The following is a 23498-nucleotide window of genomic DNA, read 5'->3' as shown; positions in this document are numbered from 1 at the left end:
TGCACAAGAGAAGCCTGACTCCTTCCTTCCAATCATCTCCAAACAATGGCAAATTTTACTTTTTAAGTATTCACTTTTAATGCTTTCCTGATTCTCTCTTTCACCATCTCTTACAATAGGCCCCCGATAGGCTCTGTGCATTGGGTTTTGTACTAACACCATACCCCCTGCCTTCTCATCTCCATCTCCCCTACACTCTTGACCCACTCTGCAGCCAGGACAGCTTCTGAATACACAGATCCGACCATGGCACTCCTGCCTGAAAACCCTCCATGGTTCTCCATACTCAGTCTCTGTTAGAGGTCTGGGAAGGTAATGAAACCTTACTTTTTTTTTTTGATCTTGTCTCCAAGACCTCACAATAATCTATAGGTCCTAGCAGTTTTTACCAGTTACTGTTCCCTGCAGATCTAGGTTGGGTGTCTTTATGCTTTATCTCCTCACAATGTTCCATTGTACTAGAATTCTCTTACCACCTCCTTACAACCCTTCTTGCATAACAGTGTGGTTCTCCTCCTCAAGATGCAGTGCAGGATCCTTATCCCCTCCTTTAGAGGTTCTCAGAGTAGACTAAGTAGTCTATCCTCATAACTCTTGTGTTATACTGAAATTGCATTTTTATATATTTGCTTCCCAAACTTCATGCAGATAAGTGGCATTTATACTTTGCTTTCAGCAAAAATATCAGACCTTGGAAAACAGTAGATACTTAGAGGCTTTTTGCATGAAAGCCAAAACACTCTCCCAACTTTCTCAAAACTCTAGAATGGCCAGAGCTCACACCCTCTATTCCCTTTAACAGATGTCATCGAACAGCCTCTCTCATGCCAACAACTTCTCTCCATTCTTTGTCAGTTGAATTTTGACTCCATTCATAGGAATTGCTACATCACTCCACCCCTCCCCCTCATTTCTAAAATTCTCTTCTAACTAAAGCAACTCTCTTCAGCTGTTTCTGATTTTCATTGTAACTCCAATCCTGACATTTCTGGTGCCCTTGACCTATCAATTCCTCATGATTTCACTGGTCTTCTACCCAGTCTGGGGCATTGGGAGTGTGGGTCTGATTCTACGCCAAACCTCTGCTTTCTTGTTTTTTCCAGCCTCCCCATCTTGTAGGCAGGAAGCCTGGAGTTTGCTTTGCTAAAAGCCTTACCTGCTGAACAATAGTCACACAGACCCCCACTGCAGCTTGGCAGTTTCTTCAATAGTCTCTTCTAGAATGGTCACTTCTTCCACATCACTGCTCTGAGTGTCTCCAGTCTCCTCATGGTCAAGCCTCTCTGGGATCCATGGCATTCCAAAGTGTATACTAAGGGATCACTGATATAGCTAAAACATGTTGGAAGAAATAGTCAAAATTAATAGCCTAAAGATGTGTTCATTAGGCTATGTGTTCATGTGTTCATGGACCCTCAGCCAACATGGGCTCCTTATTTCCTTCCTCTTTAACCCAGAGCATTTTTTAAAATAAATTTATTTATTTAAATTAGTTTTAAGTATACAGGACATTGGTTAGATGTCTACATTGTTCATAAAATGATTCCCTCAATTGCTCCCTTCCTCCACCTAACCATCATATTATTGCTAACTGCATTCCCTGTGCCGAGCTCCCCATCCTCGTTCCCAACTCTCAACTACTAATTTGTACTTCTTTAATCTTTCACCCCATTCTCCTAGTCCCCCAAACCCCCTCCCCTCTGTCACAAAATTGTCCACTATATTTGTGAGTTTGTTTTTGATTAGTTTGTTCTTTTTTGTTCCTTAGATTCCACATATAAGTGAAATCATATGATATTTATCTTTATCTGTCTGACTTAATAATAACCTCTAGATCCATCTATGTCATTGTAAATGGTAAGATTTCATTTTTTTAATGGCTGAGTAATATTCCATTGTATATATGAAACATAATTTCTTTATTCAATTGTCTGTTAATGGGTATTTAGGTTGCTTCCATATCTTGGCTATTGTAAATTGTGCTGCCATGAATATTGGAGTGCATAGATCTTTACAAATTATTGTTTTGGTTTTCTTTGGATAACTATCCAGAAGTGTAATTGCTGGGTCAAAAGGTATGTCCATTTTTTATTTTTTGGGGAACCTCCATATGTTTTCCATAGCAGCTATATCAATTTGCAATCCCAATGTATGAGGGTTCCTTTTTCTCCGCATCCTTGCCAATACTTGTTGTTTTTTGATTTATTGATGATAGTGATGCTCGACAGGTGTAAGGTGATATCTCATTGTGGTTTTAATTTGCATTTCTCTGATGATTAGTGACCTTGAGAATCATTTCATATGTCTATTAGCCAACTGTATTTCCTCTTTGAAGAAGTATCTGTTTAGGTGTTCTGCCCATTTTTTAATAGGATTGTTTGGGGTTTTTTGCTGTTGAGTTGTATAAGCTCTCTATAAATTTTGGATATTAACCCCTTATCAGATGTATCATTAATGAATATCTTCTCCCAAACAGTCAGTTGTCTTTTTGCTTTGTTGATGGTTTTCTTTGGCTATTCTTGAGAAAGAACAAAGTTGGAGATATCACACTACGTGAGATCAAACTACAGTACAAGCCTACAGTAATCAAAACAGCAAGGTACTGGCATAAAAACAGATACATTGATCAATGGAACAAAATAGAGAGACCAGAAATAAATTCACGTCTATACGCTCACTTAATATATGATGAAGGAGGTAAGAATATACAATGGAGTAAAGACTGTCTCTTAAATAAATGATGTTGGGAAAATTGGACGGATACATGCAAAAAAAATAAGCTAGATCATCTTCTTACATCGTTATACAAGAATAGACTCAAAATGGGTTAAAGATTTAAATGTAAGAACTGAAACCATAAAACTTTTAGAAGAAAAACTAGGCAGTAAACTCTCTGATATTACTAACAGGAATTTCTTTTCAGATATATCTCCTTGGGCAAGAGAAACAAAAGAAAAAATAGACAAATTGGACTACATCGAACTAAAAAGTTTTTGTACAACCCAGAGCATTTTAGTTCATTAACCTTCTTTCCACCCTTCCGTTCTCTCTCAGACAAGAAGTATGCTGACTCTCACCAAAGGCCAGAACTTCTGCACATATGTTTGGATGAATGTCTTTGTCTGCCATAGACAGCTCCCCAGCACTGATCCTTCATTCTTTGCCCTTAACATTTCCCTTCAACGTGCAAAATATTTTTACCTACCTTAGCCAAATATAGACTTCATTTCCTTTGACCAAACACTTCCACCTGAAGGTCTTTCCTCTTCAAACTGACTGAAAATCTGGACCTTATCTCTCTGCCACTCACATCCTAGAGGAATACCCTCCACTCTCACAGAAGTGAAATTACTTTCTCAAGCTTGGGTACTCACCTTCTAGTTGAGAAACATGTGGCTTTTGTTCAAATCTGTGCAGCTCACTCTTGCCCTCCCACATGGGGCAGCTGCTTGGAAGGGGAAGGGATGAATTGTATAACCAGAGGTTGCTGTGCCATATTACGCTATGTCCAAAGTGCACATTTCTGAGAATGTAGTCCAAACACCCCTGTTTCCCTCCAGTCTACTGAAAAAGTGACTCCTGGAATAATGAACACATCTTTAGGCTATTAATTTTGACTATTTCTTCTAACATGTTTTAGCTATATCAGTGATCCCTTAGTATACACTTTGGAATGCCAAATTAAAAAACCACACATGTGTGGCAACAAAAATACTTCCAAAATTGTCCCACACATACTCTTTTAGTCTTATTTGGCCCTAAGACCACATGCCACTCTCTTGTCTTGCTCACTTTTGCCAATGACCCCTCACTCCTGTGGGATGGATGTTGTTGGGTCTCCCCAAGTGACCTACCAGTGCTGACAATCTTTAAATCCACGTGTAGCCCCACAAGAGAGCTATCTGGTCATTTCTGACCAGAATCCCTGCATAAGCCCTTACTGGTGATCTAGTTTCTCTTCACTCCTTTAATTTTCCACAAATATTCAAGAGTTAAGGGGAATCAAGAATGTTTAGATTTCTGAATTATCACACACTAGTTTCATTCCCTGACTTTTGCCAGTCACTCACGGGTTCTCACCAAATCCCCTTGCCCCATTCTTGAAGGCCTATGACAAACACATCCTCTGACCTCCAGCTCCTGGAATTCCTCTTCCTCCTCCACATCATAGGAGAGGGTGTGGATTTTGATGTCTTCAGCCGAGAGGTCAATGAACTTCCCATCAGGGTACTCCAGGCTCTCTTTGGTGGGTGACCGGTCCTCAATGAAGGTGGTTTCGCAGCAGTCAGCAGCCATGCCATCCCCCCAGGAGTGCAGCATGCTTTCCGAGTAGAGTATGATGTTGGGACGGTAGTGGGACTCCACTGACTGCTGAAGGGTTTTGGGGTCTAGCAGTTGCTGGACTGCCTCGTTCCTGCTGCTGTCCAAGGTGGCCGATGCTGTACTGCCCACCACTCGGCAGCTCTGGTACTGGGGTGCTGGGTAAACAGACACCAGGCCATCTCTGCTCTCAGCCATGAAATTTCTGGTGTTGATTAAGCCATTCCTCTTGCCAGCATCGCTGATTTTGCTGTGCACCAGCACACTCCTCTGTTCAATTATGCCATCCATGGTGCTTTCTCTCCCCAGCCAGGGATCACGCTAGAAGGCTGGATTCCAGAGTCACATTTGCCTCATGGAACTCATGTCTCCTGGAGAAGATGGAAACAGAGATGAGAAAAGAATATCACAGCCAAAAAAGAGCCAATCGTCCGGACCCTTGTGTTGTGTACTGGTCAGCCGATATGCACAGTAGCTAGGATGATCAGGTGACATTCCAGTCCTATCTATTCCACCAATTTTAGAAAGGCTATATCAGAGAAATAAGCCAAAGTAAACCAGAAATTATTTGCATCTCCGTAAAGTCTGTTTCTAAATGAAGGAGACTTTGCAGGAATTGGAACCACTGCAGCTCTAGAAAAACCTATGATTGCCAGCAGACATCCTGAGAGTCATGGGTAAACTCAATCACATTAACATCAGAACAGTCCACAGGGAAATTAAGACTGTAAATCTGTAATAGGGTGGACTCTTCCCAGGTCTGTCTATGGCTATTCATTGAAGCTAAAACCACATACCCAAGGAAAAAAGGGCTTAGAATGAAATCCCACACAGATTTTGAAGATAAATGAAGAGAAGGTCCATAACATTAGTATTGTATATGGACAAAATTCCCCATCTGAGGAAATACTCACGTGCACATTCTAGTATATTACATTCTAATATAGGTATTAGAATTAGCTTAACACTCACACATGTCTATTGGTCTTGCAACACAGTTCCAGGTACTGGGCTAGAAATTTCTTGCCTCTATGGTGCTCGACTTAGAGGAATATCTACATATTTGGGATAGAGTTAAGAAGTCCTCTAAATTATTTCTTCCCAGATCGTATTCTTCTCTATGGTTTTGAATGGAAAGAAAGAAAGAGAGAGAGAGAGAGAGAGAGAGAGAGAGAGGAAGGAAGGAAGGAAGGAAGGAAGGAAGGAAGGAAGGAAGGAAGGAAGGAAGGAAGGAAGAAAAGAAAAGAAAAGAAAAGAAAAGAAAAGAAAAGAAAAGAAAAGAAAAGAAAAGAAAAGAAAAGAAAAGAAAAGAAAAGAAAAGAAACAAAGCTTAAATTTTTTTTGGAGGTAAAGAATGAATTTCCTTAGGCTTTTCCTTTTTGCAAGTTAACAACTATTATGTAGAAAAATATTCTGTCTTGGGGACTTTGGGTGCTCTGGATTTCTAGGAGATTTAAGAAACTTCTTGCAGCATAACTGCTTTATTTGATGGTATCTACAGGAATCTACAATTTCAGATTGATCAAAGGAAGGGAAATAGAGAAAACACATTTGTGACTAATTGGAAAATAACATTTTAATAGAGTTGACGAATGAGTAGTCGAACTACAGTATACTTACTGAGAAATTGGTGGGTATTATTAATGTTACATTGTGTCAAAAAACCACACTGGCACTAAGAACTATTTAGTTCTGGAGGCACATTCACAGTCTGAGAACTAAAACCATTAATTAAAATATTTTAATAAGATCTTGTGAACACCCGTAACACACAAGGCACACCATGTATTTAAATATCATCTCTGTTTGACCATCTTACAAGCCAGTATAATATTTTTATTGAGGTATTTCCAGTCCAAACACTTCACTTCTCTAATCTTACTCCTTCCACAGAGAAGCTGCTGGGTTGATCTCCAACTTAGGCCCCTCATCTGGTTTGTGATTTGCTGGATGTACTATCAAGACTATAATAATCTTCTTAAAGTTTAGTTTATTCTCTCAGATTTAGCTCCTACCCAAATTCCTTGTGAGTATCTTACAAAAGATACTTGGTTACATTTGTTCAAATTTTGCCTCCTCAATGGAGTCAAATGCTCTTGCTCAGCCAGAGTAACCTCTTCTTTTTCTGATGTGTTCATGCATTATGTTTTCTTTTATAGCTCTGGCTGCGTCTTTCTCTGCCCAAATGATAGCTACTAATGTCAACATTCCGTGCCCCACATCCAGACCCAGCCTCTGCCCAGGAGCTCCTAAAGACCAAAGAATCAGTGTTACCTTTCTCTTTCTAGAACCTGGTATTTAGCAGGTACTCAGAGAGCATTTGTTGAAATAAACAGTATCAAGTATTATGGAATTAGAATAATCCCTACTTAGTGATCTCCTTGAGTTGTTCAAGCCCCAAATGTAAATCCGCTATTATAGCACAGCTTAGATCTCTTAGGTGCTCTCTATAATTTGTCACCCAAAGTGCCTGCTGAGAACCAGAAGCATCATAACCACCTGGAAGTTTGTTAGAAATGAAGAATTTTGTATACCACTCACAACTACTGAATCAGAATCTGCATTTTAACATGATCACGAGTGATTATTCTGCATGTTAAAGTTTAAGGGCACAATTCTGTAGGTTATAGCACAAGTTTTGGCCTGTTTTATGAGTTGGCTTGATTTTAAAATTGATTATTTACTATTTTTTAAAAATATTCAAGTGAATATATCAAACAATTTAAATTCTTTTAGAACATTTTCTTCTTTAATGAATTCTTCCAATTTTGAAAATTATATGTTTTGATTACATCTGAATGAGAGGGACTGAAATTAGTGGAGTTTTATTTTTGTCACCGCAGCATCCTTTAATATTTCTTTTAATATAGACTGGCTTGTCATCTATAGTTCTTAACTTCATAATTCCTCTTGACTCATTTCCTTTGTGTTTACTTCCATGCACTCCTACCTGATAACAGCCTTCCTCCACGCCTGAGTCCAGCAGCTCAGAGATAAAATGGAGAGAGTGCCTCAACACTGCTACTGGTTGGGGTAATCCATCAGTCTCCTCACCATCGCTTTCTGGAACCTCGCCCAGTGACTGCGCTGTTCTTCCATGGCTCTTTACAACAGTTATATAATTATGCAATTTTATTAGTTATGTTATATAACAAATAATACTTTGTTTATTCTGTATTTTCCCCCTCAGTCCATGATATTCAAAACCAGTGACTACAAAGAGAAAAATCTTTCACTCGATTCTTTATTTCTGCTTGAACAGCTTCTGCTCTGCCTAGGATGATGTTGCCTTTTGCTGACAAACTCTTTCTAGACTGCACCAATAGCTAAGCTCCCAACTTAATGTTCTGGGCGTGGTCTTTGAGTCTATATAAGTCTGAGCATAGGAAGCTGTTTGAAGTGCATTGCTGGCCATTCATGCTTTACCTGCAGCTTTACTACTGCTGGCTGTTGGGGAGGAGAAAGAAAAAAGGGGCCTCTTTGTCCCTGAGTGTGACCCCCCATTACTCCTCCTTTCCTAGTTCTTGCTCTCTGTACCACTACTCGAAGAATTCTCTTGTCCACAAGTTTGGCTAAATATCAGACAGGTAAGAAAAGTGATAGAGACTGTGAAAGAAAAACAAAGCTGAAAAGTAGGTATGCAATATCTGTACAAATTTTATATTGCATAGAAAACCTTTTCCCTTACTTTAAGATGTCATGATACAAGAGCACTATAGTAAGAGTCAGGAAACCAGAAATTTAGCCTCAGTTTTGTTACTAAATAAATGTATGATCTTGGGTAACTTGTTTTTGAAAATAGAATTATTAATAAAAAAGTTGAGTCTATTTTTATTAAAAATAATATCTAAAGATAATCAAAGCACCATTTTTCTATGAATCTGGATGTAGAAGGTTTTTTTAAACCTGACAAGAAAATAACCCCCACACCCAAGTAACAATCATCTCTCAACACAAGTTAAAACCACCTCAAGGTTGGAGAGTCAGGCTCCAGGAGATCAAAAGCCAGCTCTCCAGAGTAGACTGTGGCCCTGAGCAGAGGTGGCCTCAACCTCAAATGCAACGTCATCTGTAAAAGTTCAAAACAGAGAATTTGAACTTCTTTCTCCAAAACCAGATAAGGAAGGAAGTTGGCATGTATCCAGTGCCTAGCATATGGAAAGCATATACTAGGCACTTCCATGCATGCACCTGACAAGCATTTAGTGCACACCAACTGTGTATGAGCATTGTGCTGAGCTTGGGGGTGGAGTAGGATGATCAGATGGTCATCTGTCAAGGATGCTCAGCCCAGCACAGAAGCAAGATCTTTGAACAAGGACTAAAGTATGCTCAGTGCTCTAGCAAGGAGAAGCCTGCCTTGAGGGAATAAGCACAATAACTAGGCACAATAACCTGGTCTGGAGATTTGGAAAGAGCCTTTTATAGAGATGTCATTTAAGGTAAGACCTGAAGGGTTTGGAGGAGGTAAAGTTTAGGGTCAGAACTGAGGGAGAAGATGTTCCAGGTTGAGGGAACAGCATGTCAAATGATTTAGGGCTCTGAGGCAGGGAACAAGCAGGAAAGAGTCTCATTGAGCTGAATGGAGCAGAAGGTTGGGAGAAATGAGAAGGTGGAAATGGTGGTGAGAGCACTGGAGCCTGTCCTGACAACCTCAGGAGCAGGATGGAGAGGAGAGACCCTCAGATATGCAACTGACAAAGCTGGAAGCAGGGATCCTGGTCAAGGTGATGGTGAATGGGCCTTAGGAAGGGCTGTGGATGGAGAGATGTGTGAAGTTTAAGAGACATATAGAAGGCAGAATCAACAGGCTTAGGTTCCTCCTCAAATGTGCATAATAATAATAATAATAATAAGAAGAAGAAGAAGAAGAAGAAGAAGAAGAAGAAGAAGAAGAAGAAGAAGAAGAAGAAGAATAGGGGTGGAGAATGTGAGGATGAAGCACCCCTGCTTCTAGCCCAGGCCCCTGGCAGACTGAAGTGCTGTTTACCAAGGTAGGAAACAATGGTTGAGAAGTGGATGATGATAAATTTACATATTTCTGGTGAGTTGAATCCATGGGTTCTGTACTTCATGCTCTGGTTTCTACTGTTCCAGGGACTGATACGCCATCTTGGCTCAGATAGACCATGCCAGAGGATAAGGCCTCTGGTACAGCTTCAGCCAATAACAGATAGTGAGTTGGTGAATAAACACCCAACATATTTGTTCCTTGGGTGAAACAGTCTGAGGAGGGTGTCCTGCACACTCTTCCAAAGGCCCCAGTATAATGCATAATGTACCCTTTGTTGAAACCTTCCCTTCCTGTCTCGCTTCTCTGCTCTTTACTGATGCTCTCAAATCTTGTCTTGGGGCCTGGTTCTTGGGGAAGGAACCTGAAGTATTAGACTATTGTCCAACAAACCTATGAGGTGCTTTCTGTATAGATGAGAAAACCAAGGTAGCTACCTGGTATATCTATAAGCTCAGAACTCTATTATGTTAATGAATGATTTGCTTTCACATACCCAAACAGAAGCCACCTTGAAGAGATGGAAGGCCCACAAAATCAAAGGCTAACATTCTGGCTTGTATGAACAAAAACATTTTAAAACAAAAAATCCAAACAGGCCTGTGGGACAGTTTATTCTCTCTGCAAATTCATAAGCTGCCTTATTATAGGCACAGGGTGTATAGGGTCACACAGGCTCGTGTCCTCAGTCCCTAAGAGTAGGATTCCTTGCTGCTAACTGAAAAATTGATAATCTGGTTTCATAAAGAAGTCTCAGGAGGTGGGATTATTTAAGCTTGCTCTCTGAAAGATGGATTCTCTCATAGCAAGTTGGGAAACATAGGTTTTCTGGCCTGTATAAGATTGAAACTCATCAATTCTTCACCATGAAAATAAACCCCCAGTAGCCTCAGAGATTCAGCCTGGGGTAATATATCTGGTGGTGGCTTTCACATTCCATAAGGTTCTAAGTCATAACAGTGGATGACAAAAATACAAACAGAAAAGATACTCCAGCCAGGATGAGAAGTAGGTGGGATTTGAACTCAGGTATATCTAACCTCAAGGGTTACTGTATCCTCCCTCACTCAGTTGGAGTAACATCTACACATTACCTGGAAAGCTGAGGAAACATGTCAGACTGTGGACCCACATCATCAGCTCTCACACCTGAAAGGCATGTGGTATTTCAAGAAGATCCCAATTCTGTTGCTTTCTTTTTTTTTAAATTATAATTTCATTCATTAACTTTTTTTTTTTTTTAACATAACAGCATTGTTGAGATATGTGCACCCCAAGAAAGAAGATGCCTACTAAGAAGGGCTCCTGGTGGCTCAAATTTAAAAAACACCATCGCAATAATTTCTACACAGAAGTTCTTACATAAACTACACTTCAGGGAGAAGCCTGCACTGAACTGCCTTCCTGCACTGTGTTCCTGCCATGTGAGCTAGTCCTTATGAAGGAGTTCCTAGAATCCTATTTCAATTAGTAAAACTGAGACTTCCCTCAGCCAATCATAGCTGCACATATATCCCTTTGGCATCATTACTGACCAATTAAGGTGGCTTCATTCTGACCAATTGGGACAGTGCCTTTTGGACCAATCAAATTAGGAGGATCTGCAGCCTTTATTTGCGTGAGAGTGGACCAGTCAGGAACCAGAGGCAGGGATTTCTGTCTATACAAGTCAGTTCCCCTCTAGCTTGGGGAGTGAGCTTTTCCTTTCCACAATAGACCATTTCTCTGGCTGGAACTGAAACATTGAAGACACTGAAGAGCAGAGCAGTCTAGCCCCATGACTGCCTCAGCTGAGGGTTTCCTCACAGCCATGCTATTCCACAGCTGTGCCACTTTATAATTGAGCTATACCACAGCTGTGCTATTCTCATAGCCATCCTGTATCACAGTTGAGCTGTCTGCATGGGATAGTTTTCTTCTCCACTGCACTCCAAACTAGAAATTACCATTGGTATTGAATTGACTCCAATGACCATTGATTGGTTGACAGGTATAATACACATACTATAGAATTCACCTCTCTTAAAGCTTATAATTCTGTGGGTTGTAGTATATTTGCAAAGTTGTGTAACCCTTGCCACTATCTAATTATAGAATATCTTCATCATTTCAACCTGTTAAGAAGCCACTCCCCATTCCTCCCTTCTCCAGCCCTGGCAACCACTAAATTACCCTCTGTCTTTACAAATTTGATTATTCTGGACATTTCACATAAATGTAATCATACAATATGTTGTCTCTGTGATTGGCTTTTTTCACTTAGTATAATGTTTTCAAGGTTCATCCATGTTGTATGTATCAGGACTTCATTCATTTCTATGGTTGAATTATAATCCATTGTCTGGATACACTGCATTTTTTATTGCTCTCATTGGGGGTGGCCGTTATAATTGAGCTCCTGTGTAATACAGGACTAATTATGATTGCATTTCTCTTGTTGAATGCTTAATAAAATACTGCATTCTTTTTCAGGAAAATATATAGTTAGAATTAAATTGTCTTAAAACAGAACAAAGCATAGAAAATGAAAATAAATAATAAAAGCAAAGAACCTTAAGTCTACATATTTGGTGTGAAGAAAAGGCATTTCATGTTTGATCTGGAACACAGAGTGACAGAAGCCATAGGTGTTTGGTAAGCAAAAGCAGGAGTCTCCCAAACTTTAGCTGGATCAGAGAAACTCCATTGGCGGACAGGTCATGCAACCTACTGTTGGAAGAAAGCACTGCAGGGAGAGCCTGGCTCCTCACTGTGAAATAGGAATTAAGACACTCAAATGTAGCAGATGTTCTGGCATCTCTTAGTTTCATGTGAGAATAAGACATCTCCCTTGTTGCAGCTAACATATAATATTCCTCACTAAAAACAGGATAAGAGCGATTTTATGTCCCATTTGCTTTTAGCATCTACAACATGCACCCTTTAAAAGATGTGGGTATGTCTACTGGGAATCATACATTATAAATACACCAGAATTATACTTGGACCTACCCATGTAGTAATTGGGATTACACAGGTTGCATTTTTCTCAAACTTATGTCTAACGTTTAATAGATGCTTTGCTCTGAGAAAGTAACTAGAACAAAATTAAGTGAAAATTGTGGGAATCAGTGTCATAAGTGTCATAATTTTGAGACAGAGGCATGAGCAAAGTATAGACAAATGGAAGCACAAAAACTTTCCCATATTAGTTTTTTCTTTTTTTCTGAGCCTGTAAACAATTCTCGATTTAAAAATATCTGTCTTCCCTACACTCCCACACCACCCATTTCTCCCTATATACCACTTCTGCAGGAAGACTTAAAGATCTGCACTGTTGGGTTTATAGTTAGTTTATGTGTGAGATGGAAGGAATTTTACAAAATAGTATCTAATGTCTGCATTAGAACATTATTTGCCAAAGATTTTGTGCAGTAACAGTTACATTTAACATGTAAATCAATCTTCAGAGCAGTATCTCCAAGTAGAAACAGAATAAAGCAAACTATATAACAGAGGAGGAAAATTAAACTAATTAGCAGATTAGTTTAGCCAGGATGGTTGGAATGTGTGATAAGCATGGATTGCTCCTAATACTTTTAATTCCTTTACATACAACTCAATTAAGCAATTTTTTAGGAGGGCATGAGGTGCTGAATCTTCCCTAGACCCAAACACTGTTAGAGGCTTTTTGTGTAAACAGCAATATTTTTCTTCTGCTAAGCAAACAATATATATATTTCTGCCAATGCCCAAAGGTTCAGAGAAAACAGCTGCTTGCAAATCTTCATTAAAACAATTAAAATTTGCCTTTTGTGCAACCAAGTAGAAAAGGCTGTGATTTGGCAGTAAAGATAGTTAATGAAGCATTTAGAACCAGATCAGTTATTCTTACTTAACATTTAAATGGCACATTACGATAGCAAAACACTTCATCATGGAACTTAACACTTTTGGTGGCCTGGGACTTCTTGCTTACAAAGCCAACCCAAACTTATGCTAGTGAGCAAGGCTTTGTTATAGCACCTCCAGGGAAGAGCCCAGAGGAATTCTAAATTGGATTTGATAAAGGTCAGAGGAGTTCAGAAGAAATGTTGTGATAGTGGCAAACAGAAAACCTGCATTATTAGGACCATTGCTGCCTATGCAAACCAAACCAACTTCCTTTAGCTTTGAGTCTCCATCTCACTTTTAAAGAGGAGGAGGCTTCTATACCAACAGCATCTCCATGTTCACCTTTACCAACTCTGTCAATTTCATCACCTTTACCACCATCATCATCCCACCATCATCATTACCACACCACCATTACTACTGCCATCTTACCTACCTCTAACACCACCACCAGGAATTGGCAGATAATAACCTATGGACAAATCTAGCTCAAAACTTGCATTTGTATAGCCCACAAGTTAAGAATGCTATTTACATTTTTAAGTGATTGAAGAAAAGAAATATATGCCAAGAAACATGAAAACTAAGAAATTCAAGTGGCAGTATCCATAAACGCAGTTTTATTGAACCACATCCACATTCATTCATTCACATATGCTTATGGCTGTTCTGCATTACAAAGGCAGAGTTGAGTAGTTGTGGAAGAGGGGATATGGTCCACAAAGCATAAACTTTTATTCTCTGGTTCATCACAGAAAAAAATGACTGATTTCTGACCATAAACCCTTCAATACCACCACCACCATTACCCAAGATTACCACTGTCTCTACCACCACCACTATACCACTACCACTACCAATAACACCATGGTCATCAGCAAAAGTAAGTCACCACTATCATAGCCACAAGCAGCAATGACACACACACTCCCACCTCACACACCACTTTATGGTTTGAGGATGTGGAGGCTATCCATGTAGTCAAAGAATTCAGTGAGAAGACTATAAGCAAGACTCACTTACAACTGAGTGAGAGAAAACCTTGCAAATATTTTGTCTCTAGAATTCTGGTGAGTAACCCATTACCTTTGGAGTTTTCTGGGGTGAGTTCATCTCAGAATTTATGATCACGCTGAGAGAAATGTTGAAAAACACATTTGAACACTTAGTATGGAGTGTTTGGGGCTGGGAATCCTGCTGCCCTGATTCTTAGCAGAAGCAAATGCAAAACCTTTTTGTAAGGATGTGTTAAAGATAGGCTCAGAACATGTCAATAGACAAAGTTATAAGGAACTTGACTTTGGAATTAATAACATAGAAAATAAGCCACAATTAGCAAAGATGAGTAAAATAGATCAAAATGGCTATAGATTCTGACATTATCAGGTAAAGTTTATAAAATAAAAATACTGAGAATGTTTCAAAAAGGAAGACCTTAAAACTTTAGGAAAAAGTTGGAGAAACGAGGCGGAGTGAGAGACGTCGCCAGATCTTTCCCCTTGAAACAACAATAAGTTGAACATTTAAAACTAAACAAAAAACACCCAAACTGCACACCAGCATGTCTGAATGTGGGATCTCCCCTTAAGAGCTCCCACAGGCCAGAACCCCAGGTGTTGGGTGGTGGATTAGGAGAAATGAAGAAGCTGCCTCTTACAGCCAGCAGAGCTCCCTGATGGAGGAGGGAAAGGGAGAAGGTGCGACGAGTTCCCTGAATGGCCTTGTCTGGGAATGTCGTAAACTCTCTCCAGCCATTGGCAGGGCCCAGTCATCAGGGCAGAAAGCAGAGAAGTAAGACTGCAGAGAAACAACAGTCAATTTTTACCAGCCCTGGTTGCAAAACTGAAGATGAGCCAAACCTATATACTCCAACTCAGAGGGCCCCTCCACTCTTTTCCACCAAACCGAATAATGCAGGGCCCAGGGCAATCTGAGAAAACACTACCGAAACTATGACTAACACGGACAAGGACTGAAACTGAGAGTAGTGAGTGTGATTAAACATCTATAAGAAAAAGAAAAGGCATTATTAAGGCTTTATAAAAAGCAAGGATGCAAGAGGCTTAGACATCATATACTGGAAACCAAAAGAAAAGTGTCTTCTTTGCAGCAGGCTAAAGAGAGACCTTTATTTAATAAATCTTCTTTCGGGAAAAAACCCAGCAGATACATTTCCATTAATGCCCAGGCAGAGAAATAGTCCATAAAAAAACCCTCAAAAAGAACAGATCTTCTGGAGATAACACACACACACACACACACACACACACACACACACACACACACACACACTGTAAGAGTTGAAATATGAGATAGTAAGCATGAGAAATAGAGATGACCAAATGGAGGAAAATATTAGTGATATTAAAGACAAAAATCTGGAAATAAATCAAAAGGAAGAAGAGAGAAATCGAAGATAAAAAATAATGAAAGAGAAATACAAGAACTAGCAGATACCATCAGGAGAAGAAACAAAAAAAAATGGACATTCTCGAAGGGGAGGAAAAGGAGCAGGGACTAGAAAACACTTTCAGACAAATAGTTGATGAGAATTTCCCAAATCTAAGGAATGAGCTGGAGCTTGAAATTGAAGAAGTCAACATAACACCCAATTATCTCAACCCAAAAAGGCCTCCAAAACACATTGTCTTAAAATTATCAACTATCAATGACAAAGACAGAATCTCAGGGCAGCCAAGGAGAAGAAAACAGTAACTAATAAAGGAAAACGCATTAGATTATCATCAGACTTCTCAGCACAAACCTTACAAGCCAGAAAGGAATGGAATCAAATATTTAAACTACTAAGTGAAAGGAATTACCAGCCTAGAATAATGTCTCCAGCTAAGCCCTCCTTTAGATATGAAGGAGAAAAATTGGGGAAATTCTCCACTACAAAGCCTGTGCTACAGGAAATACAGAAAGGGGTCAGCTCATCTAAAACAAAATGACAAAAAATATATATAATTAGGGGTAAAGTGACCATCGGACAAATAGAAACAGAAGAATGCAAACTTTACTAAAAACAAGGCATGAAAAGCTTAAATAATAAGAAGAGAATTGCTAGAGCAAGATAATAATGAACGTTCATCATACATAGGAACAAATTAAGACAACAGTGACTGAAAAAGGGAGGATTTGAAAACCCAAATTCACAAAGGTACATGCAGAAGAATATATATCTTTTTCATATTGATAATGATAACTACACATCAAAGAATCAGAACTAGGGTATATAACATAAAACAAGAACCAGAGGGAAAACCACAAAAGCCAACCAAAATAAAGAAAACATAAATAAAAGGACAGAGAAACAATAGAAACACCGAGCTACCAGAAAGGAAAAGATAAAATGGCTATAAGAAGATTTTATATTTCAACAGTCACCCTAAATGTAAATGGACTGAACTCACCAATAGAAAGGCACAGAGTTGCAGAATGGATTGAAAAATAAAACCCAACCATATGCTGCCTCCAGGAGACACATCTCAGCTCCAAAGACAAATATAGACTCAAAGTGAAAGGGTGGAAAGCATATGGCATTCAGAGAAAAGTGGGAGTAGTGGTAGTAATATCAGATGAAATAGGCTTCAAAATAAAAAAGGTAAAGAAAGATACTGAGGGACACTTCATAATAATAAAGGGAATCATGCATCAAGAAGACATAACATTTATTAATAGCTTTGCTCCCAATCGGGGAGCCCTGCTATATGTAAAGCAAATACTAACAGAAGTAAAGGGCGAAACAGACCAAAACACTATCGTAGTAGGGGACCTAAATGCCTCACTGTTGGATATGGACAGATCATCCAAACAGAAAATCAGTAAGAAAATAACATCCTTAAATGACACATTAGACCAACTGGACATAATTAACATTTACAGAGCCTTTTATCCACAAACAGCTGCTTATACATTCTTCTCTAGTGCACTTGGAACATTCTCAAGGATTGACTACATACTGGGACACTAAGATTGCCTCAAGAAATATAAAAGAGTTGAAATCTTACCAACCATATTCTCTGATCATAATGCTTGGAAACTGGAGATCGATTGCAAAGGGAAAGCAGGAAGAACCACAAATACATGGAGATTAAACAACATGCTACTGAAGAATGACTGGGTCAGAGAAGAGATAAAAAGAGAGATCAAGAGATACATAGAAATGAATGATAATGATAGTACAATATATCAAACTTTTACAACATGGCAAAAGTGGTCATAAGAAGAAATTTCATATTGTTACAGGCCTACCTCCCCAAATAAGAACAAGCCCAAGTAAACAACCTAATGATTCATCTTGGAAAACTAGAAATGGAAAAACAAAGGAAGCCTTAGTCAAGAAAAGGTAGGAAAAAATCAAAATTAGAGCAGAAAGAAATGAAATTGAAAACAACGACAACGAAAAAAAAAACAAGAAATAAATGGAACAAAGAGCTGGTTCTTTGAGAAGTTTCATAAAATTGACAAATCTTTGGCTAGACTCACTAAAGAAAAAAGGGAAAGAATACAAATAAAGAAAATCAGGGAGAAAAGAGGGAAATCATGACTGACATTGCAGAAATACAAAGGTTTATACATGAATACAATAAGAAAAGTATACAACACCAAGTTTAATCACCTAGAAGAAATGGACCACAGTACTTAGAAAAATACAATCTTAGACTCAATCGAGAACTGAAAAATCTAAATAGATCGATCATCAGTATGGACACAGAAATAATCATCAAAAACCTACCACAACGTAAAAGTCCAGACCAGATGGCTTCACCAGTAAATTCTTCCAAACATTCAAAGAAGATTGAATACCTATTCTCCTCAAACACTTCCGAAAAATCAAAGAGGAGGCAACACTTTCAAACTCATTTTATGAGGCCAATATTACTCTGATATCAAAACCTGGTAAAGATAACACACAAAAAGAAAAGTATAGACCAATATGTCTCATGAACACAGATGCAAAAATCCAAAATAAGATACTAGTGAACTGAATACAGCAACATATTAAAAAGATCATACACCACAATCAACTGGGCTTCATCCCAAGGCCATTCATGGTTCAACATACTCAAATCAATTAATGTGATAACACTGTGTAAACAAATTAAAAAATAAGAATCATATGACCATATCAATAGATGCAGAAAAGCCTTTGACAAGATACTGCATTCATTTAACAAAATTGATATATAAGGAAAGTACCTTAACATAATAAAGGCCGTATATGACAAACCTTTAGCCAACATTACACTTAGTGGTGAACAACTAAACGACTTCCCTCTAAGATCAGGAACAAGGCAAAGCTATCCACTATCTTCTTCGATATAATATTAGAGGTCCTAGAGAGTGCAATCAGGCAAGAGAAAGACATAAAGAGCATCCCAATAGGAAACAAAGAAGTCAAACTGTCACTATTTGTGATGACATGATTCTATATATAGAAAACTCTAAAGACTCCACAAGAACACTACTAGAAACAATAAGCAAATACAGTAAAGTTTCTGGATACAAAAATCAACATTAAAAAATTCATAGCTTTCCTATACTCTAATAATGAAGTATCAGAATAAGAAATTGGAAAAAATAATTTTTTTTTTGCAATTGAAGGAAAAAGAAAAAAATACCTAGGAATAAATTTAATGTAACATGTGGAAGACCTATGTAATGAAAATTACAAGACCCCATTAAAAGAAATTGAGAAGATACAAAGAAATGGAAAGATATTCCGTGTTCTTGGATTGGAAGAATCAACGTAGTTAAAATGATCATATTACCTACACCATTATATAGATTTAATGCAATCCCCATCAAAATTTCATCAGCATTTTTTTTAAAGAAATAATACAAAAAATCATAGAATTGTATGGAAGCACAAAAGACCCCAAATTGCCAAAGCCACCCTGAGAAAAAAGAATGAGGCTGGAGGCCTCACTCTGCCCAACTTCAAATTAGACTACAAGGCAACAATAATCAAAATGGCATGGTATTGGCAGAAAAACAGACACACGGACCAGTGGAACAGAATCGATAGTCCAGAAGTAAACTCATGTGAATATGGGCAAATACTTTTTGACAAAAAAGCCAAAAACATACAGTGGAGAAAGGAAAGCCTCTTCAATAAATGGTGCTGCGAAAACTGGAAAGCCACCTGTAAAAGAATGAAACTAGACTGTTGTCTCTCACCACACACCAAAGTTAATTCAAAATGGATTAAGGACCTGAATATAAGACCTGAAACAATAAAAACATTAAAGAAAACGTAGGAATGAAACTCAAAGACCTTGGACTTAAGGAAGATTTTATGAATTTGACCTCAAAAGCAAGGAAAGTGAAAGCTAAAATAAATGAATGGGACTACATCAAACTAAAAAACTTCTGCTCAGCAAAAGAAACCATCAACAAGGGAAAGAGACAACCATCTGAATGGGAAAATATGTTTGCAAGCAATGCCGCCGATAAGGGCCTAATATCCAAAATATACAAAAGAACTCACACAACTTAATAAAAACAAAAAATACTCCAATCAAAATGATCCAATCAAAAAATGGGCAGAGGCCCTGAACAGACACTTCTCCCTAGAGTACATACAAATGGCCAACAAATACATGAAAAGATGCTCAACATTGCCTGCTATTAGGGAAATGCTAATCAAAACCACAATGAGATACCACCTTACACCTGTTAGAATAGTTATAAACAGGACAAGTAATAACAAATGTTAGAGAGGATGTGGGGAAAAAGGGACCCTCATACACTGTTGATAGGGCTGCAAATTGGTACAGTCACTATGGAAAAAAGTATAGAGTTTCCTCAAAAAACTAAGATTTGATCTAGGTTTGATTCAGCAATCCTTCTACTGGATATTCACCCCAAAGACTTGAAAACCCATATCGGAAAAGATATTTGCACACCAATGTTCATAGCAGCATTATTCACAGTGGCCAAGACATGGAAGCACCTGAAAGGTCTTATGATAGATGATTGGATAGAGATGTTGTGGTACATATATATAATGGAATATTACTCATCCATAAGAAGAGATGAGATACTACCATTTGCAAGAACATGAATGGACCTCAAGATAATCATAAGCCAGACAGAAAAAGTTGAAAATCACATGCTATCACTTATATGTGGGATATAAACCTAAAGGCAATAAATGAATAGGACAAACAGAGACTCATGGACATGGACTATAGACTAGTGGATACCACCAGAGTGTAGCGAGGAGAGGTAAAGGGGGAGGTAGAGGGGGTAAAGGGGGTCAAATATGTGGTGACAGAAAGAAATCTAACTGTGGGAAGTGAACACACTATATAAATATACATATATACCTTACTATTAAAGTGTACAGCTGAAACTTATTGGATTTAGTTAACAAAGGCACCATAAAAAATAAATTAAATTTTAAAAAATCTTTAGGAAAAAATACATTTGTGAAATTAAAACCTTAATGTATAAACTATTGTTTCTGGTTTTAAAACTTACTAAATGCTATGAAGGATTATTTTATTACAAAATAAGACCTTGGATTAGAACACGTTTTGAAAAACTGTTGGTGATGAAGGAAATCACCAAATTACCACCATCCCGTAAAAATTACTGGGAGAGCCAGAGTTGCATTGATTTAGAATGCCAGCAGTAACAATGATATTGGGTTATAGAGTCTTGGTAAAGACATATGATGAAGAAACTGAGACTGATCCTTTATTCTCTGCTAAGATTCTTTATAAATGTGGTCTCAAATTTAGGCATGCTTGAGAGTCATGTGGAGAGCTTGTTAAAACAAGTTGTTAGGCTTCACCAGCAGAGTTTTTTTTTTTTTAATTCATTGTGTGTTTTGTTTTATATTCCATATATAAATGTGTTGTAAAATGGCAAGATTTCATTCTTATTTATTGGTAAGTGATATTTCATTGTGTGCATGTATCTCACATATTCTTTATTCACTGATGAATATCTAGGTTGCTTCTATATCTTGGTTATTGTAAATAATGCTATAATGAGCATAGGGGTGAATGTATCTTTTTTAATTAGTGTTTTGGTTTTCTTCAGATAAGTACCCAAAAGTGGAATTTCTGGGTCATATGATAGTTCTATTTTTAAGTGTTTTGAGGTATCTTTATACTGTTTTCCTTAATGGATACAGTAATTTACAACTCCACCTATAGTATATGAGGGCTCCATTTTCTCCACATCCTTGTCAACACTTGTTATTGATTTTTTTTTTTATGCGTACAGCACCTGGTCTTCCTGAGTGGTCTCTCATCCAAGTACTAACTATGCCCAACCCTGATTAACTTCCAAGATCAGACAGAGTGGGCATGTTGAGGGTGGCATGACTATAAATTGCTATTAATTTTTGATGACAGCCATTTGGAACAGATGTAAAGTGCTATCTTACTGTGGATTTGATTTGCATTTCCCTGATGGTTAGTGATGCTGAGCATCTTTTCATATGTCTATTGGCCATCTGTATTTCATCTTTGGAGAAATGTCTGTTTGGGTTCTCTGTCCATTTTTTTTTTAATTGAGCTGTTTTATAAATTGGTGTTAATTTGTATGAGTTTCTTATATATTTTCAATATTAACCCCTTGTTGGATATATCATTGGCAAATATCTTTTCCCATTAAGGAGGCTGTCTTGTTCTATTGATGGTTTCTTTCACTGTGAAAGAAATCTTTAGTTAGATGAAGTACTATTTGTTTATTTTTTCTTTTGTTGTCATTGCCTGAGGAGACATCTAAAAAGATATTGTTAAGACTGATGTCAAAAAGTTTACTGCCTATGTTTTTCTCTGGAAGTTTAATGATTTCAGATCTTACATTTAAGTATTGAATCCATTTTGAAATTATTATTGTATATGATATAAGGAAGTGTTCTAATTGCTTTTTTCTCATGGATCTGTCGAGTTTTCCCAACATCACTTATTAAACAGACTGTCTTTACTCCATCGTATATTCTTGACTCCTTTGCCATAGGTTAATTGACCATATATGTGAGGATCTTCTAATTCTTTGGTTAAATTTGTTCCTAGGTATTTTATGCTTTTTGATGTAATTGTAAATGAAATTGTTCTCTTAATATCCAATTCTGATCATTTGTTATTGGTATATAGAAATGCAACAGATTTCTGTATATGATTTTTTTTGTATTCTGCAACTTAATTGAATTGATTTATTAGTTTTAATAGTTTATTGGTGGAGTCTTTAGGATTTCCTCTATATAGTATCATGTCATATGCAAATAGTGAGAGCTTTACTTCTTCCTTTCTGATTTGGATGCCTTTTTTATTTCTTTTTCTTGTTTAATTGGTGTAGTTAGGAATTCTTATACTATGTTCAATAGAAGTGGTGATGGTGTGCACCTTTGTCTTATTCTGATCTTAGAGGAAAAGATTTCATCTTTTCACCATCAGGTATGATATTGGCTGTGAGATTGTCACATATAGCAATTACGCTGAGGTATTTTGTGTCTGTACCCACTTTGTTGAGAGTTTTTATTATAAAAAGATGTTGACTTTTGCCAAATGTTTTTTCTGCATCTATTGTGATTATATTATATTTATCCTTCATTTTATCAATGCAATCTACCATGTTGATTGATTTATGGTTATTGCATCCCTGGGATAAATCCCATGTTGTCATGGTATATAATTCTTTTAAGGTACTGTTGAATCCAGTTTGCTAATACTTTGTTGAGAACTTCTGCATCTATGTTCATTATGATATTGGCCTGTAATTTTCTTTTTTCTTCTTGTAATGTCTTTAGTTTTGGTATCAGGGTAATGTTGGCTTTGTAGAATGAGTTTAGAAGTGTTCCTTCCTCTTCAATTTTTTGAAATAATTTAAGTAAGATATGTTTTAATTCTTCAATAAATGTTTGGATGATTTCTTCTTGAAGTGGTCTTGTCCTAGACTTTTATTTATTGGGAATTTTTTGATTACTGCTTCAATATCATTGCTATTAAGTGGTCTGTTTAGATTTTCTATTTCTTCCTGGTTCAGTTTTGGAAGTTTATCTAATTCTGGAAATGTATCCATTTCTTCTAAATTATCAAATTTGTTGGCATGTAATTTTTCATAGGATTCTTTAATGATTCTTTGTATTTCTAGAGTGTCATTTGTAACTTCTCTTTCATTTATAATTTTATTTGGGCTCTCTTTTTTTCTTGATCAATTTGGCTAAAGGTTTTGTTTATCTTTACAAAGAATTAACTCAGTTACACTGCTCTTTCTATTGTCATTTCAAATATGTCATTTATTTCCACTCTAATCTTAATCATATCCATTC

At 37.5% G+C, this 23498-nt stretch overlaps 1 protein-coding gene across 6 annotated transcripts in view; it reads right to left on the bottom strand.

Moving 5' to 3' along the window:
* SYNDIG1 (synapse differentiation inducing 1) overlaps window positions 1-23498 on the bottom strand; it is a 233321-nt gene that overhangs the window by 145692 nt on the left and 64131 nt on the right. For all 6 annotated transcript variants that reach the window (XM_016126174.2, XM_016126173.2, XM_016126170.2 and 3 more), the window contains exon 2: window positions 4132-4691. In XM_016126174.2, coding sequence (XP_015981660.2) covers window positions 4132-4611 — 480 coding nt within the window. In that variant the 5' untranslated portion in view covers window positions 4612-4691. The remainder of the gene's footprint in view (window positions 1-4131; window positions 4692-23498) is intronic.

The sequence above is a fragment of the Rousettus aegyptiacus genome, unplaced genomic scaffold (assembly GCF_014176215.1).
Source record: "Rousettus aegyptiacus isolate mRouAeg1 unplaced genomic scaffold, mRouAeg1.p scaffold_m13_p_12, whole genome shotgun sequence".
Taxonomy (NCBI): domain Eukaryota; kingdom Metazoa; phylum Chordata; class Mammalia; order Chiroptera; family Pteropodidae; genus Rousettus; species Rousettus aegyptiacus.
Note: the sequence above shows the minus strand (reverse complement) of the source record. Positions and strands in the feature narration are given on the sequence as shown.